The following is a 13,585-nucleotide window of genomic DNA, read 5'->3' on the forward strand; positions in this document are numbered from 1 at the left end:
GCTAAGGAAGAGTGGTGCTTACTGGCTTGCTCCTCCTGCCTCCCTCAGTTCGTATTCTTATATTTTCTAGAATGTCCTGTCCAGTGGTGACATCACCCACAGTGAGCTGGGTTCTCCCACACCAATCATCAACCAAGAAAATGCACTACAGACTTGCCTACAGGTCAGGGTTATGGAAGCATTTTCTCAATCAGGATTCCTCCTTCCTAAAAGCCCCTAGCTTGTGCCAAGTTAGAATAACAAGAATAATATAATTTCTTTTAGGTTCTCCAACTTAATGGAGAACAGGTGTTTTTTTTTTTAATGGAGTTTTTCTTTTTAAGATTTGTTTATTTAGTTAGTTATGTATACAGCATTCTGCCTGCATATATGCTTGCGCACAGAAGAGGGCACCAGATCTCATTACCGATGGTTGTGAGCCACCCTGTAACCACTGGGAATTGAACTCAGGACCTCTGGAAGAGCAGTCAGTGCTCTTAACCATTGAGCCATCTCTCCAGCCCCAAGAACAGGTTTTTTAAGTATTCATTCATAATATTCTAAATTTCTTTGGTGTCTGCTGTACTATTACCTTGTTCATTTCTGATTCTGTTCATTGAATCCCCTCTTTCTCTATTTTTGTTAGATGGGCCAAGATCTTATTTATCTTCTCAAAAAACCAGCTCTTAGATTTGTTGATTCTTTGTATTGTTTTCTTTGTTTCCATTTCATTCAGTTATGTTCTGATTTTTATTATTTTTTGCCATCTACTGAATTTGGTTTGGCTTGTTCTTGGTTTTTCCAAATTCTTGAATTAAATTATTAATTCATTTATCTACACTCTTTCTGATGTTTCAATGTAGGTACTTAGAACTATGAATTTCCCTGATTTTAGTGTGATCCAGAGGTTTGGTTGTGTTGTATTTTCATTTTTGTTTATTTTCAGGAAATTTTATTTTCCTTCTTGGTTTTGTCTTTAACACGTTCATCATTTAGTGATGAGTTATTTAATTTTCAGAAGTTTGTGAACTTATTAGGCATTTTTTGCTATTTATTTTTAAGTTTTATTGCATTTGATCAAATATAATACCGAAAATTGTTTCAATTTTCTGAATTTGTTATGGTGTGTGTGTTTGTATGTTCGTGTTTGGGTGGAATATTTTGAATATATCTGTTAAGTTTTTTTCAACATATGATATCATTTAATTCTGATGTTTCTCTGTTTATTTTTTGTCTAAATGACTGTAAGAGAAAGCAGTGGCAATAAAGTTGGATGGTACCACACCCTGACCAGGACTGCTTTAGTTATGCATGCCACTAGCCCTCTATTTAAAACTAAACCCCACACTACTGACAGAAAGATAGGCATGGGTGGTTGTCACTTTGTTTCATTTCCTAGTGTGGTCATATTGAATCTGCTTTACCTGCTTTGCACTACTGTTTCTTTTTTTTTTAATCTTTCATATAATGCACCCCAAGTGCAGTTCCCCCACCCTCCTCTTCTCCCAATTCCTCCGTTTCCCTCTCCCCCAGATCTCCTCCTCCTTCACTTCCCTTCAGAAAACAGCAGGCCTCCCAGGGATATCAACAGAACTCAGCATAATAACATGCAATAAGAGTAGTCAAAAAAAATCAGGGTTGGACAAGGCAATCTGGCAGGAGGAAAAGGGTCTCAGGAGCAGGCAATAGAGCCAGCGACCCATGCAGACTCATTAGATTGCTGCTTCAGACTCTGTGCTTTCACTTCAGATCATAGAAATCTTCTGCTTTTCACTGTTGTTTCTTTAATTGATCAATTAATGACTGAACCAGTGCCCAGGCTCTTACCCTAACAACTCTAAAAGCAGTCACTCAGACCAAACTGTATCTCGGAGATTCAAAAACTACAAATAGGGACAGAAGGTAACAGCCTTCTTACAAGGACAGCTATGGGCCAGGCAGAGACCTGATGTGATTTGTTCTCATGGAGTGTACTGTTGGCACTGAGGTCCTGGACTACAGCCATGGTGTTGTGCTAATGAGGACAAGTCTCAGCAATGCGCTGTGTCTTAGATTAACTGACATAAACTCACATTTAGAACTTAAAATTTAGAGAATTTTCAAGAAGAGGGACCTAAAGTATAGACCCTCTTCCTAATGCTGTGACCCTTTAATACAGTTCCTCGTATTTTTTTCAATATTTATTTTATTTATTTATTATGTATATTCTGTCTGTGTGTATGCCTGCAGGCCGTAAGAGGGCACCAGACCTTTTTACAGATGGTTGTGAGCCACCATGTGGTTGCCAGGAATTGAACTCAGGACCTTTGGAAGAGCAGGCAATGCTCTTAACCTCTGAGCCATCTCTCCAGCCCACAGTTTCTCGTAATGTGGTGACCCCCAACTATAAAGTTATTTCATTACTACTTCACAACTGTAATTTTGCTACTGTTATGAATCATAATGTAAATATCTGATAGGGGACTCACAAAGGGGTTGCAACCCATAGACTGAGAACCACTGTTATCTTTGTACTAAAAGCCTGGGATGATGGATTAGTAGAACAATAACTGAAGGGGACCTTGGATTAAACACAAATTACATCTAAATACCTGCTTTCACAAAGAGATCCTTTATTAAACAGGGAAGAAAAGTTAAAGTGGCTGCTTTCTGGGTCAGGCAGAAAAACAGCAACAAATGTCATTGCAGGTATAATTCTTAAGAGGAGAAGAAGGGGAGGTCTGTGTTAGAATGGGCTAGGATGCAGTAGTAAAGGACATGGGTTGAGAGAGAAGGGGCAGTCAAGGGAAAGGGGCAGGAGTATTTGTCCCAGAGGGACAAAGGACTGCCTCTGGATAGAGAGAAGATGAATGCATCACAAAGATAAATAGTAGCTTACAAAGGTAAAGAGGGAAACCCCATGTTAGGATGAAGTGTTTCATTTTAATTGTGCATGTGAATTAGGTGAGGCAAAGGAACTTCTGAATGCTGGAACATGGTAGTCAGCCTCAGGGAGAGGAAGTGGCCAAATGAGGGAATAGACCTTGGTGGCTAGCTTTAGGAATGTAATCTAACAGTTTTTAGCAAGGCAGAGGGAATGAGGGAGAAGGGCAAGGCCTGCCAGAGCCATGCTCCAGTAGGGTAGTGTCCCTTCTGTAACAACAATAAAAATGGATGTATGTGTGCCGTCTTTGGATAGCCCAGTTAACAAACAAGAACATAAGACATGATTTTTTGTTTTCATGTGGCCACTATGTGCACTTGCATTCTTTTGAAAGGGTTGAAAGCTTTAATATTCATTCATAGCCACCTCCTCCTATGTGTCTGTGTGTCTGTCTCTCATTCTCTCTCTCTCTGTATGTGCATCTGTCTCTCTCTCTCTGTCTCTCTCTCACTTCCATATTGCCTTATAATAACTGCTTTTCTCATTGATCTAATAAAATTACTGACAAAAGCAGCTTAAGGAAGGAAGGGTTTACTTTGGCTCCCAGTTTCAACATGCACACTCCATCACAGTAGGAACAGGAGGTAGCTGGTCACATTGCATCCATAGTCATGAACTTAAACATCGTGAAAGTTAACATCATGCCAAACAAAATTCTAGCTACTAAGTGACTTCCAGAGAGATGGTCTTGAATCAACTGATTAAGCTGCCGGCGACAAGGACCGTTATTTCTTTAGCTCTCCACATTGTGGCTGGATTTTTTTTCCCACTGGTCTCACATTTTGGCAGAATGCTTGTCTGTTCCTAGAATTCGCTTCACTGCACTTTTTACATCTTTGTTTCTTAAGGTGTAGATCAAAGGGTTAAGACTGGGGGTGACAATGGTGTAAAAAAGAGTAAAAAACTGTCCTTCCTCATGGGATATGGTATTCTGCGGCTTCATGTACATATAAATGAGTGTTCCATAAAACAGGGTTACTACTGTGAGGTGGGAACCACATGTATTCAGGACCTTTTTCCACCTTGCTGCTGCCTTGATCTTCATCACAGCCTGAGTAATGACTCCATAGGAGATGAGAATTAGTGATAGAGGTACTAGAAGAAATATAACTCCAAGGGTAAACACAACAACCTCAATTACTCTGGAATAGACACAAGCCATCTTGATCAATGCTGGCATTTCACAGAAAAAGTTATCCACTTCCCGGTGCCCACACCTTGGCAACTTCAAAGTCAAGGAGCAAAGAATTAAGGCACTGCCAAGACCACCGAGCCAGGCTGACAGCACCATCTTCTGGCAAAGAACAGGGTGCATTATAACTGTATAGTGAAGAGGTTGACAGACAGCAGCATAGCGGTCATAGGCCATCACAGCCAAGAGAAGACATTCTGTGGCTCCCAGGTCCAGGGCAAAGAAGAACTGGAGTGCACACCCTCCGTATGTGATAGACTTCTTTGGACCCCATAGATTTACCAGCATCTGTGGGACAATGCTCGTCGTATAACAGAGGTCCACAAAGGACAAATTAGATAAGAAGAAATACATGGGAGTATGGAGCTGAGAGTCCAGATAGGACACTAGAATGATAGTCGTGTTTCCTACCAGAGTCACAATATAGAAGATGAAGACAAGGACAGAGATGATGTGCTCCAGTTGGGGTAGACTGGAAAATCCCAGAAGGATGAAGTCTTCTCCAGAGCTGTTCATTTCCATTGCTCCTCAGAAAAGGCTAGGAAACAATACTATCATAACCAAACGTGGAAAATCTCTGGCTTTTGTCATGAGTATCTAAACTCCATCCATTTGTGTGTGTCTTCTTATTGTAGCATATTTAAAAATATTTGTCAATGACCAGAGCTTCTCCTTGCTTACTTATATCCAAATGATTCTACAATGTGCTAAACTGAACTCAGTCCCTGTGCATTAGAAATCACTGAAAAGCAAGAATATTCAGTATCACCTCACCCATAGTTCTGTGTGTTTTGATTGTGTGTTAAAGCCATAATAACTATAAAAGTGATATCATATGCTGTACATATGTGTGTGTGTGTATGCATGTGTGGGTGTGTATATATGACTCCGAGCTTTGCAGTGTTACCTGTGCTGGCCTTGAATGGAAAAGATCTTGAAATTTTCCCCTGGAACTATGACATTTATCACTTGATTATAATAAAGCATTCCTTTATCAAAGGAGCTAAACTTCAAGCAAAAAGTTTTTAACTTTTTATATGCTCCACCACTTGACAGCATAATCCTTTTTGTGTGTGTGTTCAGTTACAAACACCTACTTCCCAGCTGTTCTAAGTACCATAGTCACACCACCATCACCTCTTCCTTCTCCTATGAGTTTTTCTCTATTCAGCATCTTAGGCATTATGCTTTCTGTGTCTATTTTAGGGTTTACAGCTACACTTTTTTGTTGTTGTCATTGATGGTATGTCTTTGTTTCTCAAGAAATAACCCTTTATGTGTTTTGTGACACTTTGAATACCTTTAAAATGCTACATAGTCTGCTCAATTTTATGGATCTATTTCAGGGTTAAACATTGAACTAGTTTCAGAAGGGCTGGAGAGATGGCTCAAGTGGTTAAGAGCATTGCCTGCTCTTCCAAAGGTCCTGAGTTCAATTCCCAGCAACCACATGGTGGCTCATAACCATCTGTAATGAGGTCTGGTGCCCTCTTCTGGCCTGCAGATATACACACAGACAGAATATTGTGTACATAATAAATAATAAATAATAATAAATAAATTATCAGATAACATCTGATATCAGCTACTGATACCATCTGGTATCAGCCACTGTCAGCTTCTGGTCCCTCACCCATTCCACAGAAGAGGATAGAGATTCAGCAAGAGACAGTTCATACGACAAGCTGTAGAATGACTGTCCTTATCAAATTCAGTAGCAAGGGGATTTTTCTGGCTACCATCACCTGGTTACCTCTAAAAGAGAAGAGATAAGGAATAATACTTTCATAAGCCTTGCTATTTCTGGATAGTGTGACATATCCTTACACACATGCAAAGTATAGTCATTCAGCATCTCCTTTGTCAGTGAACTCTGATCATGCAGTTCTAGAGTTTCTTATGGGTATGAAAATAAAACCTCATTTTCATTCAAATAAGATGATGATAAATTATCTCAAGTAAATCATTGTTATATAAACCTTAGAGCATGAAAATATTTTAATTATAAAAAATGAAGTTTTATTCACAGATTATATGGAGTGAAGATGTAGTTTTCTTAGTACAAAAATTTAGCTGAATATCAAGTTTTTGTATTAGTAGGATATTTTTATATCAATAGGAAGTCAAATATAGTAATTAGATAAACTTTTTTTCTTTTTCTTTTGATGGGGGATGCTTTTTGAGACAGTTTCTTATAGCCCAAGCTGACCTTGAATTCAGGATCCCTCTGCCTTTACTTCCCAAGTGCTGCAAGTGTGGGGTTGCAGGCATGTGCCACCACCCCTGATAAATTCCAAGCATGTACATGACATTAAATCCCAGTCGTAAACTGTGCATAAGCTGTACTCTTGAGCAGTAATTTTACCTGTTTGAGTACTAAGATCTTCATATGTGAAGTGAATATACTATTCCCTTCTTCAGTGTGACGTTATGAACATTAATACTCATGAAAGTTCTGGAATCTGAGCTTAGGTTTAATTTTTAAAAGACAGACTACCCACACTTCAGATAAGCACTATTCTCCCTGACCCTTTCACTTCTGTGCTACTTGTTTTACATCATGGTTTAGAGCTAAACTCAAATGTCTTGCTTTTTTAAACCTGGCTTCTAAAATGTACAAATGTGCTTCTCTTCTGTGCACAAAAGTATGCACAACTGTAGTATGAGACATGTTCTGTTCAGAGAAACCGCAGGATCAGGAGCTGGCATCAGCTCCCAAAATGCTGTCATTACAAATTATATGTGCTCATTGGGTTTCTTAAAGTGGAGAATGTTCAGAACTAAAATGCCACGGTTTCTAAGGTAGAAACGGACCTCAGAAGTTCTGACTCCAGCTGTCTGCAGCACAGATGTTCTTTCCAAAGAACAGTCAACAGCTCAGGGACAGGGAAATCGGCTTTCCCTTTAAGTGGTGCCTCTTACACTGAGCACAAAATCTCCTTTTTGGTGAAGCCTAGGCACTAGCTCTTTCTTTTAATCTCACAAGAAACACCAGAAGTGGTCTAATCACCATAGCTTCCCATCTAATGTGGTTTAATTAATAAATAAGACAGATACAATGACAAAATAAGGAAGATGCTGAGTAGATAACCAGTCTAGTAACTAAGTGTGTATTGGATCATTTGACTTATCAAAAATTGGAAGTCCAGAAATATGGTTCAGCAGTTAAAAGGCCCTCATCGTGTGAGTCTGAGGACTGAATTCCATGATAGAACCCACATAAGGGTGAAAGGAGAGCAGTAACTTCCAGTAGTTGTTCCTTGACCAATATGTGCATCACACACACAGAGACAGATTCATAGATAAATACATTAGATAGATAGATAGATAGATAGATAGATAGATGCATTAAATACATCTTGTTTCTTTTAGCTTTAGAAGTTATTTTCAAATAAACCCTTATATTTCTCTTTACAGGAAGAGCACTTTATCACATGTTCCTTCAGCTGCCTGACCTGAATTTTCAAGTTTGTTTTGTCCCTGTCCAGGGGCTATCATGATTCACCCATGCCTCAAATTCATGAAGTCAAAGACGAGAGCAACATCGTAGAAATTCAACATTATGGAAGAAAACTGGAAACATCTGTGATCCGGATACCTTTCTTAAACATATGTCAGTATTTTCAGATGTAAATCTTACTGGATTTTCATAAAGTTTGGATCACTTAAGACCCTGGGCATTCTTAGTATAAATGCCACATCAGAAATGCTCTTTGTAATTTCATGTTGTAACCTAAACATAGCATCATTCATATTTTAACCATTCTGTTTGTCAGTGTCAGCCTTTGGCCTCAAATTTGGGGCATCATTTAACTAATAAAAGTGAGTATAATATTAAAAATAAGGCTTAGAATACTGTACTTGAAAACATAGGTGGTCAAAAGTGGCAGCTACAATTTAAAACAAAGCTGATTTGTCATTGGCATATTTCAGTTTCCAGTAATTTAACATATTGTTTCAATTACTAATGGAACAATAGTCAATAGTTTTTAAGATAAATTAACTAAGCATATCTGGGCATAGATAGATAGATAGATAGATAGATAGATAGATAGATAGATAGATACCATCTTAATAAAACATGTTCATTTATTAATGATAAACCAAGATGTATATTGCTGTCATATGAAGTCCAAACAGAAAAGGATCAGGTCAAAAGAGTTAAGATCCTGGCTTCAGAAAACCTATCTCCTGCCACGGTCTCTGCCTCTGCTTTACCGTGTGAACTTCATCAGGCTATCGAATTTTGTAGCTCTTGGTTTCTTCACCTGCTGCTATTCAAATGGCACCTGCTTTATTCAATGCTTGGAGGAGGCTTAAGTGACAGAAAAATCTAGAATACTTATCAAGGTTCTTGATGCCTGAAGACCATTCAGAAACATCAAAACACACAAACTCTTGACCTTAAGTTTTTGTCCTCTCTCCTAAGAGGTCTCCAATGTGTCCATATTATGTATATATGCTACACCTTTCAGAATTGTGTTTGTATGTTCAGCTGAGGCCCACACTGTCTGTGATCTGGTTCTGGGTCTTCTGTTGGATGCAGTAGGCAATACTCACCAGAGGACAGGATGGTTAGAATAAGATTCCAGGCAGGAAGCACTTGAAGTTGTCATGCTTTTCTCTAGACAAATGTGCCCGTGAGCCCACTACGATGATCTCTCCTTTCATTAATAATGCAGAGAAAGTTCTTGTGCAGAAAGATGTGAAAGAGCCAAAATTGGCACAAAATTGGCTTAGCTACCAGCTTTCTTTATATCCATCCCACAAACCTAGTCATACTTAAAGGTAATAGTTGGACTAAGATGTAATAGTAATAATATCTTTTAATTTGAATGTTGGATTAAAATTAGATATGAAAAAATAAAAAATGAGTAAATCAGTTTTGGCTCACCATATTTTGGTTCAATATTTGAAATTGTTTACTGCATTTTCTTATTCATAATTACACCTTACATTTTGCATGAGGGCACTGTGTTGTTTGCTTTGTGTTCCAAGGCTACTTAACTATAGTGAAGAAGTACTTGTGTACAACTCTAAAGGCTACTTACTGTGTTGGTGTGGTTTAGGCCCAAGGGGAATGGTGTTGCACAGAGGTGATTAAGGAAATCTGTAACTATAGTCAGAATCCCGTCCAAATTCCAATTTTATAAAGGGGTTCCCTTAAGACAATGGTTTCATCTCTTAATTTTGTTTTAGATTTTTATTAATAAAATAAAATTTTATTAATTTTACTATAAATTTATATTTTATATCTAATTATCATTTTAATTATAATTTTAGTATGCCAAAATAAATTTTATTAATTATAAGAAGTTGGTTTTATAGGTTTACTTACTTAGTATTGTATTAAGCCCATATTAAAAATTAGAAGTATTACATTACCTCTAAAAATTAAGAATATTTGAAATGTCTTTTGATTGACTTTGAAATGGATATCAGACTGAAGAACTTATCTAAGTGTTTCATCTATGGAACAGAAAATAGTTCGTCTCTTAACATATTTATGAAGTAATCATAATCATTAGTGCATGAATTTTATCATCCTTGTTTAATGAATTAAAGTAACAGGTGAAAAATTATTGAGGCTATCCCCAATTTGAGGACTGGAAACTTAGCAATAGATTGGAGACTTCTGCCTTCCCACTCTTCTCCCATGCCTATCTGACTCAAAGGGAGTCATGGTAATGAATCATGTTCATTACACACTCACTTTAAAAATTAAAATATTTCTTACCCTACATTCATGTGGGAGTGTTTAAATAACATGTGTTATTAGACTTATTTGCTTTTAATTTAAGCAAAGAAAATATGCCACTTTGGGGGATTTTCGTCTTTTGCTTGACATTTTTATATGATTTATTCATTACACTGTATCCACCTGTCATTCACAGTCCATTGTGTAAGCATGTTATTATTATAGATTCCAGTGCTAAAAGACATTCACGCATGATGATTTTCAGCTTATGTGAATGGTTCCATAATGATTACATAATGATCACTGAACATATAGTCAAAGTCTTGTGTATTTGTGTCTACTATAGGAACTGCTGGATTATGGAATAAGCTAGTAGTAAACTTTTCAAGTCATTTTTCCCAAGGAAATTTTATCAATTTGTCCTACACTTATTACATAGAGAGTATTCTTCTGATCTACAAACTCTGCAGCACAGCAGCACAGAAAATCTGTACTCCACAAAATTGGAAAACTTAAAGGAAATAGACAACTTTCTGGATAAATATCACCAATTTTAAATCAAGACCAGATAAGCAAATTAAACAGACCTATAACTGCTGAAGAAATAGAAACAGTTGTCAAAAAAAGCGCAGGACCAGATGGTTTCAGCTCAGAATTCTACAAGATTTTCAAAGAACTAATACCAATACTCCTTAAACTATTCCACACGTTAGAAACAGAAAGAACATTGCCAAACTCTTTCTATGATGCTACAATTACCCTGATACCCAAACCATAGAAAGACATTACTAAGAAAGAGAATTATAAACCAATCTCACTCATAAACATTGATGCAAAAATACTAAATAAAATACTAGCAAATCAATTCCAAGAACACATCAGAACCATCATCCACCATGATCAAGTCAGCTTCATCCCACAGATGCAGGGATGGTTCAACATATGAAAATTTGTCAACGTACTCCACCATATAAACAGGCTGAAAAATAAAAACCACATCATCATCTCATTAAATGCCAAAAAAGCTTTTGACAAAATATAACATCCCTTCATGATAAAGGTCTTGGAGAGAGCAGGAATACAAGGAACATACCTAAACATAATTAAGGCAGTACACAGCAAATCAACAGACAACATCAAACTTAATGGAGAGAAACTCCCAGGGATTCCACTAAAATCAGGAACAAGAGAAGGTTGTCCACTCTCTCCACATCTATTCAATATAGTTCTTAAGGTCCTAGCTAGAGCAATAAGACACCAAAAGGAGTGCAAGGGGATACAAATTGGAAATTACTGTTTGCTGATGATATGATAGTCTACAAAAGTGATCCCAAAAATTCTACCAAGGAACTTCTACAACTCATAAACACTTTCAGTAATGTAGCATGATACAAGATTAACTAAAAAAAATCAGTAGCCCTCCTGTACACAGAGGATAAAAGGGCTGGGGAAGAAATCAGAGAAACATCACCCTTCACAATAGCCACAAATAGCATAAAATATCTCGGGGTAACTCTAACCAAACAAGTAGAAGACTTGTTTGACAAGAACTTTAAATCTTGGAAGAAAAAAATTGAAGAAGACACCAGAAAGTGGAAAGATCTCACATGCTCTTGGATAAGCAGAATTAACATAGTAAAAATGGTAATCTTATCAAAAGCAATCTACAGATTCAAAGCAATGCCCAGCAAAATTCTTCAAAGACCTTGAAAGAACAGTACTCAACATCATATGGAATAGCAAAAAACTAAACACAGTCAAACAATCCTGTACAATATAAGAACTTCTGGAGGCATCAAATCCCTGACTTCAAACTCTACTACAGAGCTACAGTACTGAAAACAGGCTGATATTGGCATAAGAACGGACAGGAGGACCAATGGAACCAGATAGAAGACACAGATATCAATCCACACATCTTCAAACACCTGATTTTTTTATAAAGAAACTTCTGCTGGAGAAGTTGTTGGGAAAAGGAAACACTTGTGCATTGCTAGTGGGAATGCAAGCTGGTACCACCCCTTTGGATGTCAGTGTGGCGATTTCTCAGAAAATTAGGGACATATGGATCATCCTGGGAAGAGGAATTAGATAAGATCTCCTGGTTAAACTGGGGTTGGGGGTGGTAAAGGGGAGAGGAGGGGAGATGAGAACATGAGAGAACAGAATGTTCAAGGGAGGAGAGGGATGGATGGGAAAGCAATAAAAGAGAGATCTTGATAGAGAGAGCCACCATGGGGCTATGGAGAAACCTGGTGCTAGGGAAGTTCCCAAGAGTCAGCAAGGATGACCCCAGCTAAGACTCCTAGCAACAGTGGAGAGGGAGCCCAAACTAGCCTTCCCCTGTAATCAGATTGGTGAATACCCCAACTATCATCATGGAGCCTTCATCCAGTAACTAATGGAACCACAAGCTGAGATCCACAACCAAGCACCTGGCCGAGCTCTGGGAATGTAATCAGAGAGAGGGAAGAGAAAATATATGAGCAAGGGAGGTCAAGATTGTGATAGAGAAGTCTACAGAGATAGCTGAACCAAGCTCGTGGAAACTCATGAACTCCAGACAGACAGCTGTGGAGCCTCCATGGGACTGAAGTTTAGACTTCAGTGGAAGACAGGGGATATGTTGTGAAATAATCCTTTTGTACACTGTGAAGAAGTGTCACTCTGGTTGGTTTAATAAAAAACTGAATGGTCAATAGCTAGGCAAGATTTCCAGGCGCAGAGAATGCTGGGAAGAAGGGGGGGGGGGTAAAGAGACATGGAGGTAACAGGAAAGCAGAATGGACAGACAGTACATAGATGAGGAAAACAAGTTTCAAGGAAGCGTGTAGATTAGTGGAAATGGGTAAATTTAAGTTATAAGAGCTAACTAAAAACAAGCCTAAGCTATCAGCTGAGCTTTCATAATTAATACTAAGTCTCCATCTCATGATTTGGAAGCTGGCTGGTGGGACAGAGAAAGATACATTACATACAAACCCAGTAGGTGGCAAGGAATATTAAAAATCTGAGCAGAAATCTTAAAGCTAAAAATAAGAAAAACAACACAAAGAATCCACAGGTCTAAGACTAAGAGCCAGCTCTTTGAGAAGATAAATGAGGTTGGCAGGCCCTTAGCCAGACTAAGTAAAATAAATAATAAAGACCAAAATTAGCAGAGTCAGAAAGGAACAGGGAAACAGCAGAAGAGACACCAAAGAAATTCAGAGAAATATAAGGGAATAATTTAAAAATGTTTACTCTATTAAGTTGGAAAATCTAAAAGAAATTAATGAATTTCTAGATTTAACTAAACCACCACGTTTAATTAAGAAATCATCAACCTAAAGAGACCTATAACAAGTAAATAGACTGAAATAGTAATAAAAAGCCTTCCAGATAAAAAACAAAATCCAAGGCCAGATTGATTTACAGCAGAATTCTACCAGACATCCAAAGATCTACAATCAATATGTCTTGAATTATTAAAAAAAAAAAAACAAAAAAACAGAAAGAAAGGGAATAATCCCAGACTCTTTATATGAAGCCAGTATTATTCTAATACCAAAACTAGATACATACACATCAACAACAACAACAAAGAAACTAAAGGCCAATATTCCTGAAGAACATAGGTTCAATGCCTCAATCAAATATTTGAAACCTTACATAGTGAGTTCCAGGACAGGCTTCAAAGCTACACAGAGAAATCCTGTCTAAAAATAAACAAAACAAAAAAACTTGAAACTGAATGCAGACACACATCAAAAAGATTACCACCATGAGCATGCTGGATTTATTCCATATAATA

The 13,585-nt window shown here is 37.6% G+C and overlaps 1 protein-coding gene across 1 annotated transcript; it reads right to left on the reverse strand.

Annotated features, from left to right (window-relative positions):
• Positions 1-3,677: 3,677 nt before the first annotated feature.
• LOC121443969 (putative olfactory receptor 2W6) lies at positions 3,678-4,616 on the reverse strand. Its single transcript, XM_041645725.1, has one exon. It carries the CDS (start codon positions 4,614-4,616, stop codon positions 3,678-3,680), a length of 939 nt encoding a protein of 312 aa, XP_041501659.1.
• Positions 4,617-13,585: the final 8,969 nt, after the last annotated feature.

Source organism: Microtus oregoni, unplaced genomic scaffold (genome assembly GCF_018167655.1).
Source record: "Microtus oregoni isolate MIOR12 unplaced genomic scaffold, Mior012 000115F_ref0000277, whole genome shotgun sequence".
Taxonomy (NCBI): domain Eukaryota; kingdom Metazoa; phylum Chordata; class Mammalia; order Rodentia; family Cricetidae; genus Microtus; species Microtus oregoni.